This window comes from Phoxinus phoxinus (assembly GCF_949152265.1).
Source record: "Phoxinus phoxinus genome assembly, chromosome: 13".
Taxonomy (NCBI): Eukaryota; Metazoa; Chordata; class Actinopteri; order Cypriniformes; family Leuciscidae; genus Phoxinus; species Phoxinus phoxinus.
Window position 1 is genome coordinate 5521536 of NC_136888.1, and position 23296 is coordinate 5544831.

A 23296-nucleotide genomic window follows, 5' to 3' on the forward strand; every position below is an offset into this window, starting at 1 on the left:
GAAAGGATGACTTCTGAGAATTTTTTGTCAATCAGGCAGTTTTGTGAATCTCTTCTAGAAAGATTTATGAACCAACCCAAGATGTCTAGAGTACTGAGTAATGGTTGGATTGTACTACTGAAGTATGTGCACTAATGCCTTTTTATTTTTGCAGCTTCACATTTCTATTTCACCGAAAAATGTCAAACTCAACATCGACTGCCAAGAGGTGGCTGAGAAAGAGATCAAAGCAGCCAACAACATATCCACAGATGGCTACGAAGTCCTCGGAAAAATGGCAAAGTCTGTTGGTTCAAAGAAGCAGTCAGCCACAGTAAGTACAGATTGCTCAGTCCCTTCGATACAGCCAATGAGCTAAACACACACTAAACTATTAATCCTGTGAATATACCCTGCCCTTCCCTTTGTCCCCGCATACTCAATCAATGGCATGTCCTCCCACCCATTCATGCCTGAACGGATTCGATTCTGTCTCTATTCCTTTTCAACACACTGTTGTGTGCATGTTAGGCATTTTCTATTTTATTTTCCCGGCGCTCAATGCGAGCCATCTGTAACCTCCGTTTGTGTTCCCATTTTTCTCTCCCGCAGTTCCAACTCCAGATGTTTGATATTGTCTGCAGTTTGGGCTGGACAAGTCGAGACAAATGTTGTGATATTCCAGCAATGGTAAGTAGGGATTGTGTGTAGATTGTCATCTTGAGGGGTGGGCTTTTGTCTACTGTTTGGTCAGTGAAAGAACACTTAATAGTGGTAACTGAGAAAAGGTCATTGAGTTTTTCAGATGTTCCCCTTGACACAGCTGTCAAGCTTCTGAGCAATTCATGGTTGTGTTTCGATATGACTTCCCTTTTCACGCTGATTGCCCTTCTCCATAATGTATCTTCGCACAGTCCCCTTGCAGCAATATGTCATTCACTGTAAAGCAGTAAAAGGGCTCTCAGTTCAGAGGTTAATCTTCCTTAAAATCAAGCATAGAGAACTGTAACACATTAACGCATATTTCACTTTATGTTAGTGATGAGTAAAGCAATGCTCATCAGACTAGGCATTCTATGTACATTGATTGCATATACAATTGAATTTCCACACAATTGGTGAATTTAAATGAACTTTACACAGTATTAAGGTCTAAAAAAGGGCAGTTGACCATAACGAAAATAGCATTAAAGGGATAGTTCACCCAAAATGGAAAATTCGGTCATCTTTTACTCACCCTCATATCTTTCCAAACCTGTAAGGGTTTCTGTCTTCCACGGAGCACGTGGATTTTTGTTATTGGGTGGACCGTTGCTTTAACATTTGTCTTCTCTGGAATTAAAGGGCTTAGCCAAACCCGTTCATTAGAAGGGAGTGTGCTCATGCTTTTGTCCATGGAGTGTAGTTGAAGGGCAGGTAGATGTACAGCATTGAAGCCAGTGCAGCATGTAGTTTTTATCTTTGCTTAAACTTGCTTGACATTAAAAAATGGTGAAATTTACAGTTACAAAACAGCAAATGTAGTGGGCAGACCATAAAAATACGTTAGCAACTTAAATTTATGGTAAATAAAAAAGGTGTTTAATGCATTAACTGAAGTAAAATCTGTTGTTTACCTTTTTTTTTTTACCAGTTTTGCAAAAAATTATCTCATCGTCCAGCCCAGTTCAGTTTTCATACAGTTTTCATACAGTCAGGTCAATAATATTGTGTATATTTAAGAATATTAAATTAATATTACGTTATACCCACTGTCTTTATCTTTGCAGTTATTTTGCTTTTTAAAATTTGTTTTAACAAACTGTTTAGTGTTTAGTGTTTTCAGCAGTGTTTGATTTATATCTCCATCTCTGTAGCGAGAAGAAGCCAAATGTCCGGCTCTTCCTCACTCCTGCACATGTGCTCAGGACAGCATCGGTCCTCCAGGTCCAGCGGGCCCTCCGGTAAGATCATTAGAGTCCCCTGATGTTTCTCCTGTCTCTGAAGTCATCATGCTACCGCTGCAAATCTCACTTCTGATGATGAGGACCAAAAGGTCCAGAGTTCATATTTTCCCCAAAGCCTCAGCGCTGTAATTTCAGCCCTGCTCTTTACATTAAGCTTAGGAATATGATTATGGGGCCTCTTCTCTCTACACCATTATGCATGGATTGAACATCTGGGATTACCGATGGTTAACAGCACAGCGTGAGCTAATGACTAGTGACTTACTCATGGATTCGCTTATAGGTCAGAAAACTGAAGTGAAGACCACTGGGTAGGCCTTGGACTTGGAAACATCATCGTCTTTAGAGCCGTTTTAAAATAATGAATCCTTTGAAATCCACTGCCACTGAGATTCTAAGCATGCCTCTTTTTTCTTTTTTTTTCAGGGTGGCCCTGGTACTAAAGGCCCACGAGGAGAGAGAGGAGAGTCTGGCCCCACGGTAAGCTCATCCTTCTTCTGAAATGGCCTGCTGACTATACTTGAACAGGTTCCTCCATCAATACCTTAGAGAACCAGTTTCTCTCTTAGCACTTCTTCCTAGAGTGTTTAACTGGATTAATGAACGGGATTTTAACCCATTCATTTCAGGGTTCAATGGGCCCACGTGGGGAGCAGGGTGTACCAGGTCAGATGGGACCTCCAGGCCCACAGGGTCCTAATGGATTGTCTATTCCTGGTGAACCAGTAAGTAAAACGCAAAACTTTGCACTGTGAAATATTGTATTGCCCCTCATTTAACCAAACTATTAACCCTTTCCCCTCCAGTGTTTTTGAAAAAAGTTGCCAGCAAAATCTTCACAAAAATGTCAATATTTAGTTGTATGAATATCTGAACATGCAATATATCAAACGAAAGAACAGACCCACTGCTTTTTTTGAAAACGTTTTATTCTAGCATAATGTATTATTTTTTATTCTACATCGAGATGGGATTCAGAACGATGATCAAAACATACAGTAGATGAAGTAGATCGAGTCCATCAACACCCGCAAAGTTTCACAGTCTTATAGTTCTTCTTGGGTCGACATTTCAGTCAGTCACATTAGGCAGATTTGATTTATATGCTGTTTAATGTTGGTGATTGCGTTATTTTACATGTGTATTTGCTTACATATGCTATTGCTTGTTTCTGCTTCTTCTTCTCCTGTGTTTTGATCGGGAGATTCAGTACTCTTTCAGAAGATGCGTTATAGCGCCCCCTAACGTATAACAGTGAAAACATGGAAATCCAGACATTTCCGTCAATGGCGGGGAAAGAGTTAATTAGGATCTTTCTTAAAGGGATATTTCACAGCTGGAAAGAACAATGTGTATTTAAATTGGGTCATTTATGTAGGCCACGTCTACCGGTTACAGAGGCCAGTATCGGAAGAAATGATACAACTAGGCTACTAGTTGACTCAAAACTGAAAAGACGCCGTTTTATTATGAGTCTCCGTGATGCTTTAGTTGATAAATAAACCAATTTCTACTCTATACGTGGAAAGTGTTTTCTGTTTCACTTTCTTGTGAACTTAAAATCATGGCCCTGTCTGGCTACAGTACTGTATAGTGCGAGTCTAATTTATGGCTAAAAGCTCCGGACCCATTTATTTAACTGCTCACTCTGTCATCCACGTACAGCCGAGTTGTAAATTCCAGTCAATGTCATGTAACAGAGGAATGAGTGTGAACGCTTGCTTCATTACTTCTGTTTTCAGGGCCGGCCTGGACCCAAGGGAGACGGCGGTGACTCCGGTTTACCTGGACAGCGAGTAAGTGCTTTTTTCTTTGAGCTGTTTTTTAAACCGGCTTGTGAAATCTAGTAAATTGTGGTGCACAACAGCTGTTTTGTTTCATAAACAGTGTTCAGGGCATTTAATGTGCGTATCAGATAAATGGCTTTATGATAGGATCAATGCTTAAGCTCAGAAAATTATACCACACTTTAACGTTACCTATTAAAGCACTGAACAATTGGCAGGCACAACGCAAGTGCTCTTAAAACACATCGCTTAACCAAACACACCACCATCATAACGTCATTTTATTTTTGACTTCCAAAAGAAATACACAGACAGAAACACAAATGACTGTTCTTATTGCTGTACAGGATGAAAGCATTACTGTGCAAGAAGTTTATTTGTACATGTATTCATATGGTTCAGTTGCTAAAACCTTCCTTCTCTTCCATGGAAAGGTTGAGTTTAGTCATATCCTGACAATATTTGAAATTGCTCAGGTTTGATCCACGAACAGCTCCATCGTTGTTTGAAACAACCACTGTATGATGAATGACACTAAGTATTTTTCCTTCTTCCAAGGGCCCTGTTGGCGCTGCAGGTCCACTCGGCCCTGTTGGACCTTCTGGTGGAAGGGTAAGGTGTTTTTGACGTGCACCTTGAACTGGTTTGAAAGTGCATGTTTTCAGTCTCGTTCTCTTGTCAGACCGAGTTAGTCGGTTGTGTTAGGCCCATCTCAAGGGTGTGTTTAAACCTCACCCAGAGGTAAATCATCTCCAAGATTGAACACATCTTCGCTGATTCTATTAGCTCTGCATCTTGTACAGTTCATGATGACATATGTTTTTGTTCAGGGTCCGCCAGGAAATGAAGGCCCATCTGGACCAAGAGGTCCATCGGGACCAATGGTATGTAATGTGGAAGCTGCTTTTGAATATCTGACGAGTGCGAGACGTCATGTAGCCTGAGGAGTCTGAAGTATCTGCCATACATCAAATGACCTCTTCTTCCTTTTGTTAACTTCAATACTGTCCACATTTCTACAAGGACATTTAACAAAGTCACACGTAACTGTATGAATTCCAATGTAGCACAAAACAAATTGATCAGTTTATTGTTCATCATTTGAAACATTAAAACAAGAAATTGTGTGGTTACACTTTATTTCGATAGTCCACTTTAGACGTTCTACTAACTACATGTCAACTAACTCTCATTAGAGTATTAGTAGACTGTAGTAGACTGTCAGTAGACTGTTGGGTTATGGTTAGGTGTTAGTGTTAGGGTTAGGGTTTGGGTTTGGAGAATAAGTTTACTTGTAGTTGCCATGTTACTTATAGTCTGTAATATCTATTAGGGAACCATCAAAATAAAGTGTTAGCAGATATTAAGCAGACAGTCTACTAATGCTCTAATGACAGTTAGTTGGCATGTAGCTGCAAAGATACTTATAGTTAGTAGAATGTCTAAAGTGGACTATCGAAATAAAGTGTTACCAATTTGGTAATATAATGCAAAGACATTTAAACTTTTAATATGGTTTAAATGTCCAACTACACAAATTTTTCTCCAGTGTAGTTGGACATTTAAAAGTTTGTCCAACTACACTGGAGAAAATTTTTGAAATTTCACAAAAAATTACAAGGAAACAGCAGGTAACAATGAATTAAATGTGAAATATTGAAGTGGAAAGACTGAAGTAGTATTTTCTTGTAAAATGTTCTCCAATAATCTTTGTTTTATTTTTTTTATGCTGTGCTTTTTGGGGTAAGACTTTATTTTAAGGTGACATTGGGGACATTAAAGTTGAGGACATTAAATTTAACATTTAATTTAATATTCAACAATATTATTGATCTGCCTGCATTGACCACCATTGAAAACTGAACTTAGCTGGACAATGACATCACGGTTTCTCCAGAGTGGCTATATAAACTAAATTAATAACTTTTTTACAACAAAACTTAAACATCTTTGAACTTACTTAAGCTGGAATATGACACTATTTTCTTCTGGAAACAAACTTTGTTGCATTATTTTCCTGTTATCTCTGTAAAGCTGCGTTGAAACAATCTGTATTGTAAAAAGCGCTATATAAATAAATGTGACTTGACTTGACTTGACATAGTTGCATGTCACATGTCTTACTATAGTAATAACAGTAAATTATGCATAATTACAATAAACTGACATTAAACCTTAACCCTATAGTAAGCACATGTAGTTTATATATAAATATTATGTTATCACATTATAACAATGTCATCTTAAAATAAAGTGTCCGTTTTGGAGCCACTTCCCCAGATCTCATGTCTAAGTCATGCACACTGTTTATTTAAGGTCAACTTGATGCTGGTTCTCTGTGTTTGTGTTTGTGAATAAGTTGGCATTGTGAGTTCAGGCTGTTTATCAGAGACTGAGTCATTCTTACTGACTGAGATCCATATTTTTAGGGACAACCGGGATCACCTGGAATGCCAGGAATCACAGGAAAATCCGGAAAATCTGGAGACACCGGCCTCCCTGTATGTACACGTTCAAATGGCTCATATTAATTCTCATTTACTTGTTTTAAAGTTATTTATATCAATTCAATAATCAAAAGATAACATTTGTGCCAGTGAATATAACCAAACCTATGGTCACTAGCTACAGATCTGTCTTTTCTCATCTGTCAATCACAGGGAGCTGTTGGCATGAAAGGAGAGAAGGGTGAAAGGGTAGGTGTCACTTTTATACACTTCATCACAGGAGTGCCTTTTAAGTACATTTCAAATATACTAACTCTAAATGCAATTCTGAATAACACACTAAAATTACATTTTATGATCAAGTGCTTTACATGTGCATTAATATGTTAGTCAATACATCGAAATAAGTGTACTTCATCAAAACATGACTTTAAGGGTGTGTTCACACTTGTGGTTCGGTTCACTTGGTTCATTTGGTCCTGACCAAAAAACAAACAAACATTTAGTCCTGGTCTGCTTAGTGTTCACATTGGTATTTTTAACACTGAACCTAAAGATACCTAACCCAAAGATGTCAAGTAACGAAGTACAAATACTTTGTTACCGTACTTAAGTAGAAATTTTGAGTACCGGTAGTTTATTTTTCAGCCGACTTTTTACTTCTACTCCCTTACATTTTCACGCAATTATCTGTACTTTCTACTCCTTACATTTTTAAAATAGTCAAGAAGGCTTGTTTTCATTCCGGCTTGTCATCGTTAAAAAAAAAAAAAATCCAGATAAATCGCACCATCTGGAGAGAGTGAATTTGATTGTGGTTGGATGAGAAGTATAAACATCTATCATTCCGACACCCTATTGGTTTGTACGCGATCCATCGCACATGACACAAATCACGTCACACTCCAGCAAGGACATAGCCAGTGTTGGGGTCGTTACTCAAAACATTACTTTTACTTTTATACTTTAAGTAGTTTTGAAACCAGTACTTTTACTTGAGTAAAAAGCTTGAGTTGATACTACAGAAGTCTTTTTAAACCCTAGTATCTATACTTATACCTGAGTAATGAATGTGAATACTTTTGACACCTCTGACCAAACCTAAAGTCATAGACGATACGTTCACAAGCTGATTGGTCAGCTTTTATGTATATTTCACAACTAAAGTTACCGAACATCCAAAACAATGCTGTGTTCGGGGCTAAATGCGCTCGCTGTATGTGTGTAGCCACATATGGACCAGTTTTGACCAGCTGAGAACTCAAGAGCTTATAAAATGTGTAAAGGAGTGAAAACAGCGGCAGGAATCCCTCCGTCACACACACAAAGATCTGCTGTATGCCTGTACTGAACTATGATGGGCAACTATGACGAGGAGAAACAGATATGCTTGAGCATTCTGTCCTTTTTAGGGTCACATCTCTTCAGCGTCCCGTTCCCACTCGTTTGGTGTCACCAGGGTTCGGATGGCAGGCTTCACACTTATTCAAATAAACCACACTAACAGAGCGATCGCACCAGGGTTTATTTTATTCAAACCTAACATGCCAAGTTTGAACACACCCTTAGGTACAATTAAGTGACTTTTTGTTTTTAGTAATGTTATATTATCTGCAAATACAGTTTATTAAAAATCTACTTTTGAGATTTGAAGTGCACCACAAATGCACATTTAAGACACTTCTTTTTCGCAAGTGTCAACGAGGAACTAACTAACGTTGCCGCCGCAAAAACGTTTTTGCATGAGCAAACACACCTCACATTTTCTTCAGAAAATGTAAAAATCACGTTTGCTCTGTTTTCTGTTTTCCAGGGAGATACTGCGTCACAGAATATGATGCGCTCAGTAGCAAGACAAGTTTGCGAACAACTAGTCAGCAGTAAGCCGCCTCGGCCTCCCTCTTTATGCTTTTGCCAATGGGTTTGTTCGTGTTAAAAATGAAAATGTTTGATTTGCTTATAGGACAAATGAGCAGAATCGATAATATGCTGAACCAGATCCCCAGTAACTACAGGAGCAATACCCCCGGTCCTTCCGGTCCTCCAGGCCCACCTGGCAACCAGGGAGCCCGTGGAGAGCCAGGTCAGCCCGGACCCAACGGGTTCCCAGGAAATCAAGGTGTGCCCGGGTCTCCAGGAGAAAGAGGTATGCACGCACTTCACATAGGAGGAATTCTTTTTGAAGATGACAAAATAAAGCATTCAGACTTTGGCTTGGTGGATAAAGACCAGAATATCATAGAGACTTAAAGCTGGGAAGCCACAAACCTCTTTACACCACCCTAGCATTGTGGTGCCAAGGTTTGCACACGGTTAACTTTTCTCCAAAAGTGTAAATAGGTTTGTTGTGCAAAGATCATTGAATTGTAATATTTTTTCCCCCAACTAAAATTAGCCAAAAAAACTGAGAGAAATCTTTGATGCACATGATTGTTTTCCCTTAAAATCATCCAGATGTAGACTTGGTGTTTGACGTTACTGCCAGTCAGTCACATATGGTATACATTTTTTAATGCATTTACCCATAACATCCTAGGACTGTCGGGAGAGAAGGGTGAACGAGGAAGTCCAGGCACTAGCACTCGAGGACAGAGAGGATTACCTGGACCTCCTGGTATGTCTTCGTGCAACCTAACACCACCTCATTTCAACCGCTCCATTTCACTGCTAATTATATCCAGAGTTTGTGCACACACTTGTCTTCGCAAGGCTTTCAGCCTATCCAAAACCTCCTGATTAATGGAACCAATTTCTAATGATCGTTAACATGTATTTAACAACTGTGATTTTCTACGTTGGGTAATTTCCATATCACAATGTTTATCATTCTGAGAGTATTTAGGCATGACAGATGAACATGATGATGAATCATTACGAAATGAATGGTCTGTTACGCAACTGCTGGTATTAGTTTTTCCAGACGATCAGGAACAACTTTTTTCCTCTGGATTGTTTGGATAGGTTGGCTCAAAAGTGCGCTAACCCCTCATCAAACCATGTTGTGGCAGTCGGGATTAAGAGGACCTTCAGAGTTTGAAAAGGAAGTCAGAAGAAGTGTTTGCTTCAATAGGCCTGTAGCAAAATTCAGACGAATGGTTTTTGAGTCTCGGATAAAAAAATAATTAGGGTATTTCTCAGTCCTGTACTGTTCATGTGTGCTCTTAGCCTCTTTTAGGATCATAGGTTGAATTGAGAATCAGGGGCTGGATTTAAATTGAGAATTTCTTTCGATAAATTACAAGTAGTGTGTTCCTAAGTGCAATCCTTGAAGAAATCTTAAAAACCCCGATATACTAAAAAATCGAAGATTGAACTTGTGTGATGTCATTTCGAACAAAATCAGGCCAAACAAACTTCATTTGGAGTTTGAAACAGCTTGCCAAAGCGAACTTTCTAGAAAATGTATCTGGTTTTATCTGATTGTTTGGAGGTTCTTGATGAAGACTTGCGCGTTGTGTATTTTAATTAGTTATTTTTGAAGTCAGCATGAAACGGAAGTTTTCTTTTCTTCCCTATTATGGCGTATATATCCAAGTGAAACGACTTCTGGAACAAGAACAAATGTAGGCTTGATTTTGTCTGTGGGGAATTGATTGGATGGTTGTGGTTTGCTATTGGCTGATCTCATGTGAGTGACAGGTTGCCCCGCCCTCATCTTTAGAGAAGAGAAGAGATGCGTTATTTTGCGTTAAGATTATGATGCACATGAATTAAATACGTTCACATAATTTATAATAAATTCAGCAATATTCCATAAAAATAAGAATTGTGCATTTTTATTTTAAGCAGCCTGTCTCAAGTCTATCGGCAAATAATTTTATTCTTAAGAATGTTTTCGGCCCCCGTTCTCTTTCCATTTAAACAAATAAAAATGCATCATGACATTCGGTTCCATTTGCAGTTCTGGTGCATCTGTGTTCCTCAGTCGCTGTGGACAAAACACTGCATTAAATGCAAATTAAAGCACCAGAGCCGCTGTCATGGCGATCAGCATGGCAAAAATGACTTAAATAAGCGTTAACAGAACCAATAAGTGAAATCAGAATCGGGCACATCCTCTTATGATTACCATTCCTAGATTCCACAGCATGGCCCGATTTACAGTGCCATGTCCTTTCTTCTGAAGTTTATTTATATAACACTTTATACAATACAGATATTTCCAAAGCAGCGTCACCAAAATAAAGAGGAGAATAACATGTCATGTTGCAAATGTTCACCAATTGTGAAACAAATTCAATGTACTATAGCTATAAGCATCTCTACAGAAGACAGTGTCATTAATCAGCTCAATTTAGTTCAATGTTGATTTAATATAGTTTGATAACAGTGTAAATGTTGCAAAGGTCAGTCAGGAAACCACTTCAAAAGCTGCTCTACAAAATAGTCACAATAGTGTCGTTGGTTACACTTTATTTCAATGGTCCACTTTATACATTCTACGGTAACACTTTACAATAAGGTTCATTAATTAACATTAGTTAATGTATGAACTAACAATCAATGAGTAACACATTACAGTATTTATTAATCTTGTTTGTTCATGTTAGTTCGCACAGTGCATTAACTAATGTTAACAAATACAACTTTTGATTTTAATAACGTATTAGTAAATGTTGAAATTAATATTAACTAAGATTAATAAATTGTTCATTCTTAGTTCATGTTAACTAAGGTAAGTTAAGGTAGTTACTAAGTTAGGTAATGGTAGTTAACTCGTGTTAAATAATGAACCTTATTGTAAAGTGTTACTATAATAACTATAGGTAATTTTGCAACTACATGTCAACTAGCTCTTATTAGAGTATTAGACTGCAAATTAATGAGTTAAGTGTCAACTTACTACATTTACATTTTTTCTACTAATACTCTAATAAGAGCTAGTTGACATTGGTGCAAACTTACTTATAGTTAGTAGAACGTCCAAAGTGGGCTATCAAAATAAATAGTTATCAAGTCATTATCCAGTTTAATACGTTCTCATCCAATAGTGTCATTGAACTCAAATTGATAATATTTCTGAATATTAATTGTCTTTCAAACCCCTTGCCTGTCAGGGGCCCATGCAGAAGTTGTCACAGAAGTTATAACAATAATAATTAGCAACCTAAGAAACACAAAAGCCTGGAAATAATTATATTTTCAGTAAACAAGGCGCTTCCATTATCATAAAGTTAGCCAAAATGGTAGTTTCCAATTCTGAGCTATGATCAGACGACCAAAGTAACCCAGTTATTAATAGAGGGAATTTGTACAGACAAGTTTTGAGCTCAGTCACTCTCGGTACAGTCATCCCAGCGCAACACAAAGGGTCTGAATGAATTATCGGCTCCATGGTAACTCCGACAACACTCTGTTCAACAACTTCTCCAGGGGGACACGTTCAACTAGCAAGAGCGAGCCTCTCGCAGAAAACTGTAAAGAAGTGGAAACAACGCCAAGAGCTCTCTGTGAATGAAATACACAGCCGTCGTATACGTACAGTAGGAGGAAGCTTGCGGTGACTCACTGTTTGTAGTTTGACTTGTGTTTTCTGTGGAGGCTTTATTGGCAACACATGTGCTGACATCAGAGTGCACAAGAGCAAGAGTCGAGGGACAGCATTCCAGTTCGGTTTATACCGTCTAGACAGAAAAGGGTTGGGGGGAGAACTAGCCCCTTCTTCCTTTTAATTAAGCAGTCAAAATATTTAAATTACAGTTCTTGAAATCAGTTTTCCCCTCCCACATCCAAAGAAAACCTACAGGCGAAAACTAAAGGACGCTTTCTTACACCTCATCTGCCGGTTTCTTTTCCAGGGCCACCAGGGCAGTCTCAGACCGGGCCCCCTGGTCCCTCAGGCTCAGCTGGGCCCCGTGGCCCACCGGGACGGCAGGGTGGGCCTGGAGTCAGGGGACCGCCTGGACCCCCAGGATACTGCGACTCCTCCCAGTGTGTCGGCATGCCTTACAATGGACAAGGTTACCCAGGTACGGTTACAGGACGGTTCATTGATAAGCTCTGTTCCCAAACCGAGTGAGCTCTCGTCAAGGGGTTTACCTTCTAAAGCAGCGTTCTGAATCAACACTCTTCACAGGCAACGACACACATAGCAATGCTTCCATTGGAGTTTAGAATTAACATGTTGCAACACTGTGACACTCTAATAAGCATTATAATCAGGGTTTGAAATGTATTTTTCACTCACCGACCAATTTGGCTACTATATTTTTGAGTTACCAGCCATTCAGAACTTCTACAAGCCAAAAAAAAAAAAAACTAGCTCATATTATAACATTTGGATTTCATACATTCATTTCTTATTCAAAATAAATCCTGTCAACCAGCCATCTCCTCACTTCCTCTTTCATCCTCATCACCAAAAATGTGTTTTAGGTGGACAGATCGATTCAGTTCAAAGAACATCAACCAAATGTAGGATGTTGGTAATTACCAATGTATTTTCTGTTAACCAGATGCTTTTTAATCTTCGCTATTGCTTCAATGCAAATGAACAAGCGTGCCGTTTTATCAAGTAAGCCAGATATGCGTGTGGGTTCAAGTAAGCCAGATATGCGCAGATTCTGCTCAATACGCTGTGTTTTATATATCATGATGACTCACGAGTTACATATTTGCGCTAAATCTGCGCAGATTTGGCTTACACGAACTTCCCCAGCAAAGTGAGGAAACATAATAAGAAACACGCCTAATTGGCTAGTGATTGGATAGCATTACCCGCCACGATTTTGATTTCAAACCCTGATTATAATACAAAGCAGACGCAAATATTTGGGCAGAACAGTAAACACAAACCTTTTTTTGTTGTTGTTAGAATTACTTTTCATTTTGCTGAAATATAGGGTAAGATTGGAGATATTGCCCTTAAGAATAATGTGCAAACTGTAATATATTTAGATATAATTAGTTATTAAGGGAAATGAATAGAAACATTTGATATAGCTCAGTATATCCCTGCAGTGTCATAACATTAATTCCGCTATGAAGCTTGTATATATAAACGCACACATCAACCCCATCACTTTATTTAGAGTTCATGTTAACAGGATGTTCAGATTCATCAATAGGACCAATTTCAAAAGGTAAACGAAGCTATTGACACTGTCAAAACGTGCGCTAATTAAATTAAACGTCAACGTTTCAGTCGATGATTTTGAAACAGAATTACTTTTAAAGAATAGCGAAGATGTCTGAAATATACTTCTAACTCATGGAATTATTGAACATAACCCCATAACAACATGTAACGACACGCCACTTCTGTCCCATCTTACCCCGAGGGTCTACTTTTATCTTTTCACTTAAAAACAACAACAATATTTTTGACTTCACAAATCTAAAATCATGAATGTGTCCACAAATAGACACAAAAACATTGTTGCTCAACATAATCCATTATCACAGATTGCCATTTTCCAGAAACACAGAGTTAGATCATTTAAACCTCAGAACTTTTCGATGTTCATATTCAGATGAAATTATGAAATGACGAAATGAATAAGAGCATTAGATGTTCTTTTATAAGACTGCACAAAGCTCACTGTGGTTTGGAACAGATCTCTATTGTAAGCGACTAATGATATGATTGCGATGTGTTTGCTTAACAATATAGCTAATCTATCAAGAACGGCATGTGTACACTTGAAGGTAGTCGTTTTGCCACTGAACTAACCCAATCTTTAACCCATTTCAGGTTTTGCGTAGTATGCTATCTAGACTGCCTGATCCCTTGCCTGACGTTAGCACTCGCTCATGAGCTAATACGGATAACCACCATGGATATGATTGCTGAATATTTGCTGGCCAACTATAAAACAAACAAAAACAAACAATCAAACCAAAGAAAGGACTGGACTGCCACTAACACCAGCTGAGCGCTACTATATCATACAGGAGCCAGTGATGGTTACGTACCCGTGGCCCGTTTGCATCTAAAGCAGCAAGAAAGAGCTGAGGACGCATGTGAAACTACTAACATTGAGCGTTTGTTAACAGTGTTCAACAGTGGTTGCTCTTCATGAGGGGGAAATGACTGTAAATAAACTAATTGTGCCTTGTAAATGTTAAATCGATGACACAGTGGGCTAAAGTTAGCAGTCATCAAGCTTGCACCTGATAACTTGCTTCTTGCTGATCGCTGACGTTTCACTTTTCCACCTTCCATGATACGTGTAGGCAACGCTCAGGCTACAAATGTAGTGTGTGCCATTAGTATATGCAACCATGAAGGTTTCAGTATGCTTTTTTCTTTAATTCGTTTTTTTTTATTTTTTTTATTATGATTTATAGAATTGTGCGATTCCTCACAGAGATCAGCAATTTTTTTTTACACAAATGCATTCTTTTTATACATGTATGTTTGAGTAGTTGTAGTCTAGGAGGAAAAATCCAACGCAAAGTTGTGGACAACTGCCGAATGGATTTAGTATTTGGTTAATATAGAAGTTTTTTTTATATTATTATTAACACTATGTATAAATTAAGAGTTGAAATGACATGTTGGAACCCAAAAGCACATGCTCAGCTGGCCAAAATAATATTTCCAAGCAGGCCCCTACCAGCCAGAACCTGAAACCTACGTAGTGCCCATTCCAGCCCAGCCGTCGGAAGATATCGAGGCACAGTCGCCAGGTTTACGAAACCAGCGTGGAAAAAGATCGCTATCAAGACAGGAAGCTGAAACGATAGAAACATAAAGGGAAAGTGTATCTTCTGTACTGTCAAAAACTGCATTTCAATCCAGATCTTTTAACACAGCCGAGTGGAGAGGCGGATATTCAACTCTCATTTCCTCGTGTGCTTGCCGACGGTTCCACAGTGTGTCTTTGCTTGTAACATAACTGCATTTTGTATTTGTTCAGTACTATGTCCTATAAACACTATGAACTGATTCCTTGCACATTTTAAAGTTTGCGAAGTTTAAACGTGCTTGCTGTGGTGCAATCTGTTGTTGTTCTCTCTCTCTCTCTCTCTCTCTCTCTCTCTCCTCTCTCTCCTCTCTCTCTCTCTCTCTCTCTCTCTCTCTCTCTCTCTCTCTCTACTCTCCTCTCTCTCTCTCTCTCTCTCTCTCTCTCTCTCTCTCTCTCTCTCTCTCTCTCTCTCTCTCTCTCTCTCTCTCTCTCTCTCTCTCTCTCTCTCTCTCTCTCTCTCTCTCTCACTCACTCAAGAATTCCCTTGATTCTTAGACCTGGCTTTTTGTTTTGTTATCCTAAACCGAATATTTATCTGTTGTATACCAACTCGCTCCAAAAGAGGAATTGCATGCCTGTGTTGTATATTTAGTAAGGACGTTTACAATCAGAATATAGTTGTTTTTTTCCCAGTGATATCAGTTGAAATGCAGTTGGAATTTGTTGCAAGTCTACGGACATAGAATAGCTTTTATCATGTCTGAATTGCACATTGTGAATTCCACAGCCTTATTTTCTTATTTATTTCTGAATCAGAAGAGGCATTTTTCAATAAAACTACTGAAAATGTTTAATTGCTGTTGTGATCTGTTCTTTCATATTTAGTTTACATTTAAAATGAAATTCAGTTCCTGAGTTTGTATTGAGGTAGCAAATAGGATTGTGATAGAAATGCAAATTAGAATGGAATGAAATTAAATTTAAAGAAACTTTTAGGGATGCACCGATATGAACATTTTGGCTGATACTGATAACCGATAATACTTTATATTTGAAAACCGATAACCGATATATTGGCCTATAAATCTGAATCCAAATTTTTATATCATTTTTGAGAGCCTGATCACAAAAACAAAAGTCTCACCATTAAAAGCCATGTCCCAAACACACATTTATAATGTTCACTATAAGTTTATGTAGCCGATATGACAGATTGTTGCACTTTACTGTATTTTCTTTTAAAGTGATTTCAATCATATTTCAAGTGATTCAAAACCATAATGGAGAACGAATGGATATGAAGGGTCTCAGCTGAAGGAAATATTTATCAGCCAAATTGTCTTATTGGGCCGATAATGATAACATTGAAGATGAATATATACCGGCAGATACCGATATGCTGACCGATATATCCCTACTTTTAATAATCCAATTCCTTTTTGTTACATATGAAATATACATTAATTTTAAATACCTTTGCAGAGACAATATGTTGTTTATAATTTCAATTCACAGTTGTGTTTTCTGATGCATATTAATGATGAATATTCATGTCCAAGATCAAAAGTTCTATGTTCATGTATTACTGGGATTTTATGGTGCGCTCTTAAAAATATGTATTGGTATCTATTGTATCATGAAGAAACTTTAATATCCATGGAATTAAATTAGGTGTAATTATGTAGCTATTTACGTCAAAAAAGTACAATGTTCATATTGCCACTGAGATGGGGAACTGGTAAGGTTAGAGACAGGTTTGGAGTAGGGTTAAGAGTTGAGTTGTAAGGGAAGGGTCAAAAATTATATTTTTTCAAATATAAACACAATGTAAAAGCTTGGACCAATATGTTAATATAAAATTCGACCAAAGGTTCTATATTGTGGAAAAAGGTTATTCAGATTATTAAAATGTTCTTTACATTAAGAAAAAAAATAACTGAATCCACCAAATACATTCATTTATAAACACAAAGCTCTTTTTCTGGGGTTACATCAGGAAGAAGTAGCTCTTTAAGGTAACAGTTGCAAGTTGCCAGTTTTCACAGTGTAATAAAGCACTTCAGGCGACCTCTATAAAGCAGCGGATCTTGCATATCCAAAGAAAACACTAATGTGGAGGAGTTCAGATGTTCTTGTAAATGCCAGACGTTCATTAAGATAAGTTTGGTTCTGCTTCATTAAACCTGCAGGTGATCATTGTAAGAAATCACTGTTTGTGCTCTGAGATTGATTTGACACATTAAAGGCTCATTGTCATGACGTCTCTGAACAGCTCGTCTCCAAACCGTCCATCAAAGGAACATTGAGGAGATCTGAATAAATGAGAAGAGGGAGCAACTTGCCAAACGTCTGGAATGCTGAATTATACAACTCTCCGTTTCCAGTACTATACTCGCTTTTGACACACATGTAAAATCCTACATTTCAGTATTTTTCCATCAAATTTGAACTCTCTGATGCTGATGTCCACAGGGGCAAACATTTTCAAGCCATTTTGAGCCATTTAGGCTAAAACGTTTCATCCAAACCACAATTTTTTTGTATTTCTTTCAACATAAATTAAACATGAAAGTGGTGTTGAGAAACAGCCATAAGTCATTGAAAAGTCTCTTGAGACTTTTATCACCAGCCGATTCACCTTATTATTCACATAAGAGCCATTTGTACATTGAATGTGTCTGGCTTCCGGTGTCATTCGCTTCCAGTTATTTTTAACAGTACAAAATAGTTAATTATGCGGCTTTATATTTCAAACTGGTATTTGTTAACATATTATTTGAATGTATTGTAATTATAAACACGCTGGTTTGTAGCGTGTTTTACAGTTTAAGACACTTTCTTCTTATTTCCCTATAGCAGCTAATGAATCAGACTGGCACATTTACAGAAAACGGTTTACTACCGCATTGAAAATGAATGTCGATTACAAAGCAACGGGAATTAATAGGAAGGCCTAAAAAAAACGACCTTTTCCTGAGAATTAAACCACATGTCCTTCACAATGAAAATTTATTCATAACGTTTTTTGGCCGAAGCTCTAGCTACACCCTCAGTTTGTTGCTTGTTCTGAAGTCCCCCAAGGGTCTCCTGTTTTAATGGTGTTTCCTCAAATACATGTGCTCTCAATTAGAGCTGATTGTTTTATGTGGGCTGTTTTTCTCCATCTCAACGAAAAAAAATCCTTTAAATGCGTTAGCCACAGACGCTCTACACTCTTTGCACTTCCTCAACTCTTTCATCAGTCTCAAAGGAAAGTGGAGAACTTTGATCGTTTCACCTCCTACTTTTTTTTTTTTTTTTTTTTTTAAGAAACAGAGTACCACATTAGTGTGTAATTACAGTACTTTCGAAGCCTAGATAGGAAATGTTTAGTCGCTCAGGAGATTATGTCATAGAAGATGATTATCAAATCAGTTTTTCAATTTACTGCACCACGGATTATGCATCCACACTATAGACCCCATAATTGTGCGTTTAAGTTTCAGGGTAATTGCTGGTTTTTGTGTTCAAATACAGAACAAGAAGCCTGTGTAACATGCCTTTAGGTTAAATGTCTAGTATATATTTAGCAGGCTGATTGGTCCTTTACATGCAATCGTCTAAAAATGCTTGCTCGACATTTAAATATTCTGGTTGAGTGTTTGCATGGATTGCTCTCACAGTGCATTCACACGGGGCGTCTGCGTCGACGCTTGACAGGGGGTGTGTGAAGCTTGGTTCTGATGCGACCGTCAAAGGCCCTGTTTACACCTATATTAAGATGCGTTTCGGTTTATCGGATCACAAATAAAAAAGGGAAACACATTCCCATTTATACCTGGTGTTTTAATCCGTCTCTTTTGTTCACTTTCAACCATTGTGCCTGGTCCGTTTTTCCCCTTCAAACCAAACTTGGGTCAGCCAAAGTTTAAATCCCGTCTAGAGCTTTTTTTTATGCGTGAGGTCAGTAGGTGGAGAGTTGACAGTCTTTTGTGGCTGTTCGAACGCATTCAATCACATTGCGTTTACACTATAAAAGCAATCCGATCAAACGTTTTTTTCAACTCTGAAAGTGGTGAAAAATGGACAAGCTCGAAACGTTCCAGACCCCGTTTACACCTGTATTTACTGTAGCATCATCCACTTGTGATCCGATCGACCAAAACGCATCTTAATACCAGGTGTAAACAGGACCATAGTGACAACAGCCAATCACATTACTTCCAGCTTGGACTGCAACACGCTAGGGTATGCGGATAAGACGTTCTGATTGGCTGACGCCTGCGTTGGCACTTGACAAGTTGAACATTTATTTTTCAACTTCCACTGCAAGCAACGCCAGTGACTCGACACAACAGAACCGACAATGCAGTTCAGCAATGCATGAGTCACACGTTCAAAGTAAGTGAGAAGCGCTTTCGCCGACATCCCGTGTGAATGCACCGTCAGAATGCACCTCTGAACCCCTCCACCTCCCCCAGCTCCACCTGTCTAGATCTGCTACGGGATTTATGTATGTCTGCTTATGCAGTGTTGGCATATTTTACATGCTCTCAGCATCTGTCCATACGCAGACAATCCATACTTGCTCTGCAGCAGCAGCGTGCGTAGCAGATCTATTCAGTTAACACCAAACTCAGTAACACTCTCATATCCATTAACATCCCTAAACTCTTCTGAGAGTTGTCATGATCAAACTATGTGTTGTTAGCAGTGATGGACACAGTACTTAAGTATTTTTAGTTTGTTACTATACTGAAGTAGGCCTACATTTTTTCAAGTATCTGTACTTTATCAGAGTAGTTTTATTTTGGGAAAGTTTTACTTTTAATTCACGACATTCCAAAGCATAATATCATACTTTTTACTCCACTATGTTTCATAAATACATGTAATAACTTGTTATTTTTAAGTGAAGAAAAGCTGATTCTTTTCAATTAACCTGATAAATCGGTTCACAAAAGTCTCCACGATTCACTGAATTCACAATTCTGACACTCAAAATGAGCCGAGAGCCGGAGAACCTCGGAGCGTGAAAAGTAAGTTACTAATGCAGATTTTTATGATTAATATTGTAAATAAAAATCATATTTATGTCACCACTCTCAGTTGTTTGTGAACTAAATTAAATTTGTGTAATATATTTATATCACTTGCAAACAAACAAACAAACAAATAAATATTGCACAATACATTGCTACTTTTCAATGCCCACTTAATATATTTTAAAATGTAGCTATTCAGAATCCCTGAACATGTTAAATTATTAATGTAGGCCCATTATTTCATTGTAATTTTGTCTGTAGCATTGTATTTCTACCAGAAATACTTACAACAGTTTAGACAGTAAAGTTTACAACAATGTTTCATGTCTAGTTGTAAAGAAAAATTATTTGGCATAGGTAAGGTGTGTTCACCTGCATTTCAACTGCAAACGTAAAAAGAGAAAGTTCAGTCCTTATATCCAAGTGTCAAGCAGTGTTTGGCCAGGCCTAAAAGTTATGAATTAATTATGTGGCATTAAGAGTCTTCCTGGTAGAACTGATGCTAAAGCTGTCATTTCCAAGATACACGGAATAATAAAATACCTAGTTAAAGCTTAAGAAATTAGGTTAAAGTCCCCCTGTGGTGAAAATCAAGCTTTTAATGTTGTTTATATGTATATGTAAAGTTTTTAATATGCTTTAAGACAAACCATGTGTAAATTCATAAGTCGACAGCATTGCTGAGTATTTTCTCCTTAAAACTGCAGTGAATCAGAGACAGTCTCAAAAACACGGTTTGAAATCGCTGGGGTTTCTGACGTCACAAACTACCTTGTAACCAATCAGATCAACGTGTGATCGTCAACGAGTGGATCTCTGAGCTGAGTGAGTGAGTGGAGGCGGGGATCATTTGCATATTCATAAAACCGCGTATACTAAATGAGGCAAGGGTGTAGAGTTACATTCAAGCTATTCTAAGGCATGACAAAAAAATGAAAGGACATTTTTTTTAAATATGTCATTTTGGTGATCAAAGATGACTTTTAAGGGACACAATTATTGACTACAGGGGGACTTTAAATAAACTACAAATTGGTTCACTATTTTGTCTTATCGCCATTGTCCACTATGACCACATAGGATAAAATGCCTTTCTAGTTTGAATTAATATGTGTGATCAAAATGTAAATCAAAACGTAAATCATGTCAAAATAAAGGATGTTATAAGCATGATTTTTTTATACTGTGCAAATATGTTTAGCTTTGTATTATATGGTTTGAATAGAATAGAATAGAATAGAATAGAATAGAATAGAATAGAATAGAATATTACAAACACTAGCTGCATGGACAAATATTATACAAATAAAATGCGTATGACATGGCATGGATAATTCCTTCAAGATCTAGCCCATCTGTTGAGCTTCTCCCAGTGTATATGTTGTGGTGTGTTTCTCTTGGGAACGAGCACCACACGGAAACATGCTACCACAAAAATGATACTTTCTCTAGGTGGGAGTTCAGTCAGATTTACAACTTCCTGTGACAACAAAGATATATGATATTGCCAATGTGCTTGAAATAAAAAGTTTAAACTTCAACACCGTCACCCAAGTTTTCATAAGAAAATAAACACAAACCAACATTTGGACCCAAACTATGAACTCTTTTGAGTGACAATGCTTCAACTCTGTTTCTTGCAATGACAGTAACTTTATAAATTTAGTCCACTTGTAGTCAATAATTGTATCCCTTAAAACTCATCTTTGATCACAACTTTTCTTCATCTTCAAATTCTTCATGTTCATGCCTTAGAATAGCTTGAATGTAACTCTACAGTCTTGCCTCATTTAGTATACGCGGTTCTATGAATATGCAAATGAGCCCCGCCTCCACTCACTCACTCAGCTAAGAGATCCACTCGTTGACGTTCACACGTTGATCTGATTGGTTACAAGGTAGTTTGTGACGTCAGAAACACCAGCGATTTCAAACCGTGTTTTTGGTTCACTGCAGTTTTAAGGAGAAAATACTCTTAAGGAGAAAATAAATGTGCACATGGTTTGTCTTAAAGCATATTAAAAACACCACATAGACATATAAACAACAGTAAAAACTTGATTTTCAACACAGGGGGACTTTAATCATTCTGACAGGAACTGTGTTAATGTGAAAATTGCCAATGCATAAAGAAAAGTGCCAATAAATAAACTATAATGAGTGAATACACCACTAGAAGGCATGACTGATTTCAGTTCAGTTCACTAATATTTAGGGATGTGTGCTCAGTGAAAGTGCTTTACATATAGCATTTATATTGATGAAGAGATCCAATATTCCAGAACAAAGCTAAACCATTTGATCAGGGGTTCATTTGCCAGAACATTGATGCCAGTTCTGATGAACATATTTCTCATGGTTCCATAAGAGCAGTTAATATCAGATCAGACACGTCTCATCGCTGATCCATGTACATCAGCAGCCAGAGAGAGCAATGGCAGTCCTGTTGTCTTAGTTCGCTGTGGCTAAAAACTGCTTTTCTGAATTCTTGATGCGAACCAGAGAATCTTATAGAAGACATGATGTTTTAAAGCATAGCTGAGATCAAAGCATGATATGCCTTCATAACCCATTTCAGAGAAACAAATAATGACTTACTGAGACAAGCATCGTAATTGCTATTGTTCACACACAGGGTTATGATTTGAACAAGTCTGTTCCTCACAATATTTGTGCTACAGACATTTCTGTGACTTGTTGAGGAGAATGTCCTATACTTTTAGCTAGACTTATGCTTTTCATTTGGCTGACAATAAAACAAGTTTTTTTAAACCCACATTTATAACATTTATTAACCAGATATAGAAAATCATAGAGGCTTAACCAACACATTAGATGCAAACACCGCTCACTCAATTTCTTCAGAAAATATACAAATCTATTGGTATTACAACAACCTCTTGATGTTCCGCAGACATGACCGATACTTTCCTTTTCACGTCACATTTCACGCAGCTTTTCGCCGCAGAACCTTTTAACTACAGGGATAAAATAGAAACTGTGTGATCATGCCATGGCCGATTTGACCCAGCTGGCAGTCTGAGGAACATTCCTCTGGATGTAATCATGGCATCACGGGTGAATCATGGAAAAACACGGCTCAATGTCCCACTATCTCTGGGAATCTAGCAGCATTTGATATATTTAGTTTTGACAGTGACGTAAATCTTTTCTGCCTAATTAGAAGAATTTAAATGAACAGACAGTGCTGAACATGTAGATAACAGCAACATCAATGTCATAAAACCCAAATATGAAATTCCATCAGTAATTTACTCACCCTGATTCTTTCACAAGGTGTAATTTATAGCAGAATGTCCAACAATGAACAAGGACACCGTTCTACGTGTGTGTTTTTCTTCCTCATGTGGCAGCAGTGATCTACATACATCGCTGGTAAAGGGATAGTTCACTTTGAAATTAAATGTTGGTATGTTTTAGCTTACCTCAAGGGCATCCAATATGTAGGTGTCTTTGTCTCCG

At 37.8% G+C, this 23296-nt stretch overlaps 1 protein-coding gene across 3 annotated transcripts in view; it reads left to right on the forward strand.

Annotated features, from left to right (window-relative positions):
* col12a1a (collagen, type XII, alpha 1a) overlaps positions 1-15643 on the forward strand; it is a 95458-nt gene extending 79815 nt beyond the window's left edge. For 2 of the 3 annotated variants that reach the window (XM_079633363.1, XM_079633365.1), the window contains 15 exons: positions 155-313; positions 592-669; positions 1836-1922; positions 2352-2405; positions 2555-2650; positions 3668-3721; positions 4271-4324; positions 4543-4596; positions 6142-6213; positions 6373-6408; positions 7973-8039; positions 8123-8305; positions 8696-8773; positions 11958-12128; positions 14710-15643. In XM_079633363.1, the coding sequence (XP_079489489.1) occupies positions 155-313; positions 592-669; positions 1836-1922; positions 2352-2405; positions 2555-2650; positions 3668-3721; positions 4271-4324; positions 4543-4596; positions 6142-6213; positions 6373-6408; positions 7973-8039; positions 8123-8305; positions 8696-8773; positions 11958-12128; positions 14710-14855 (1389 nt within the window). In that variant the 3' untranslated portion in view covers positions 14856-15643. Of the gene's footprint in view, positions 1-154; positions 314-591; positions 670-1835; positions 1923-2351; positions 2406-2554; positions 2651-3667; positions 3722-4270; positions 4325-4542; positions 4597-6141; positions 6214-6372; positions 6409-7972; positions 8040-8122; positions 8306-8695; positions 8774-11957; positions 12129-13852 lie in introns of all 3 variants that reach the window. The other variant, XM_079633364.1, reaches the window with a different exon arrangement.
* Positions 15644-23296: the final 7653 nt, after the last annotated feature.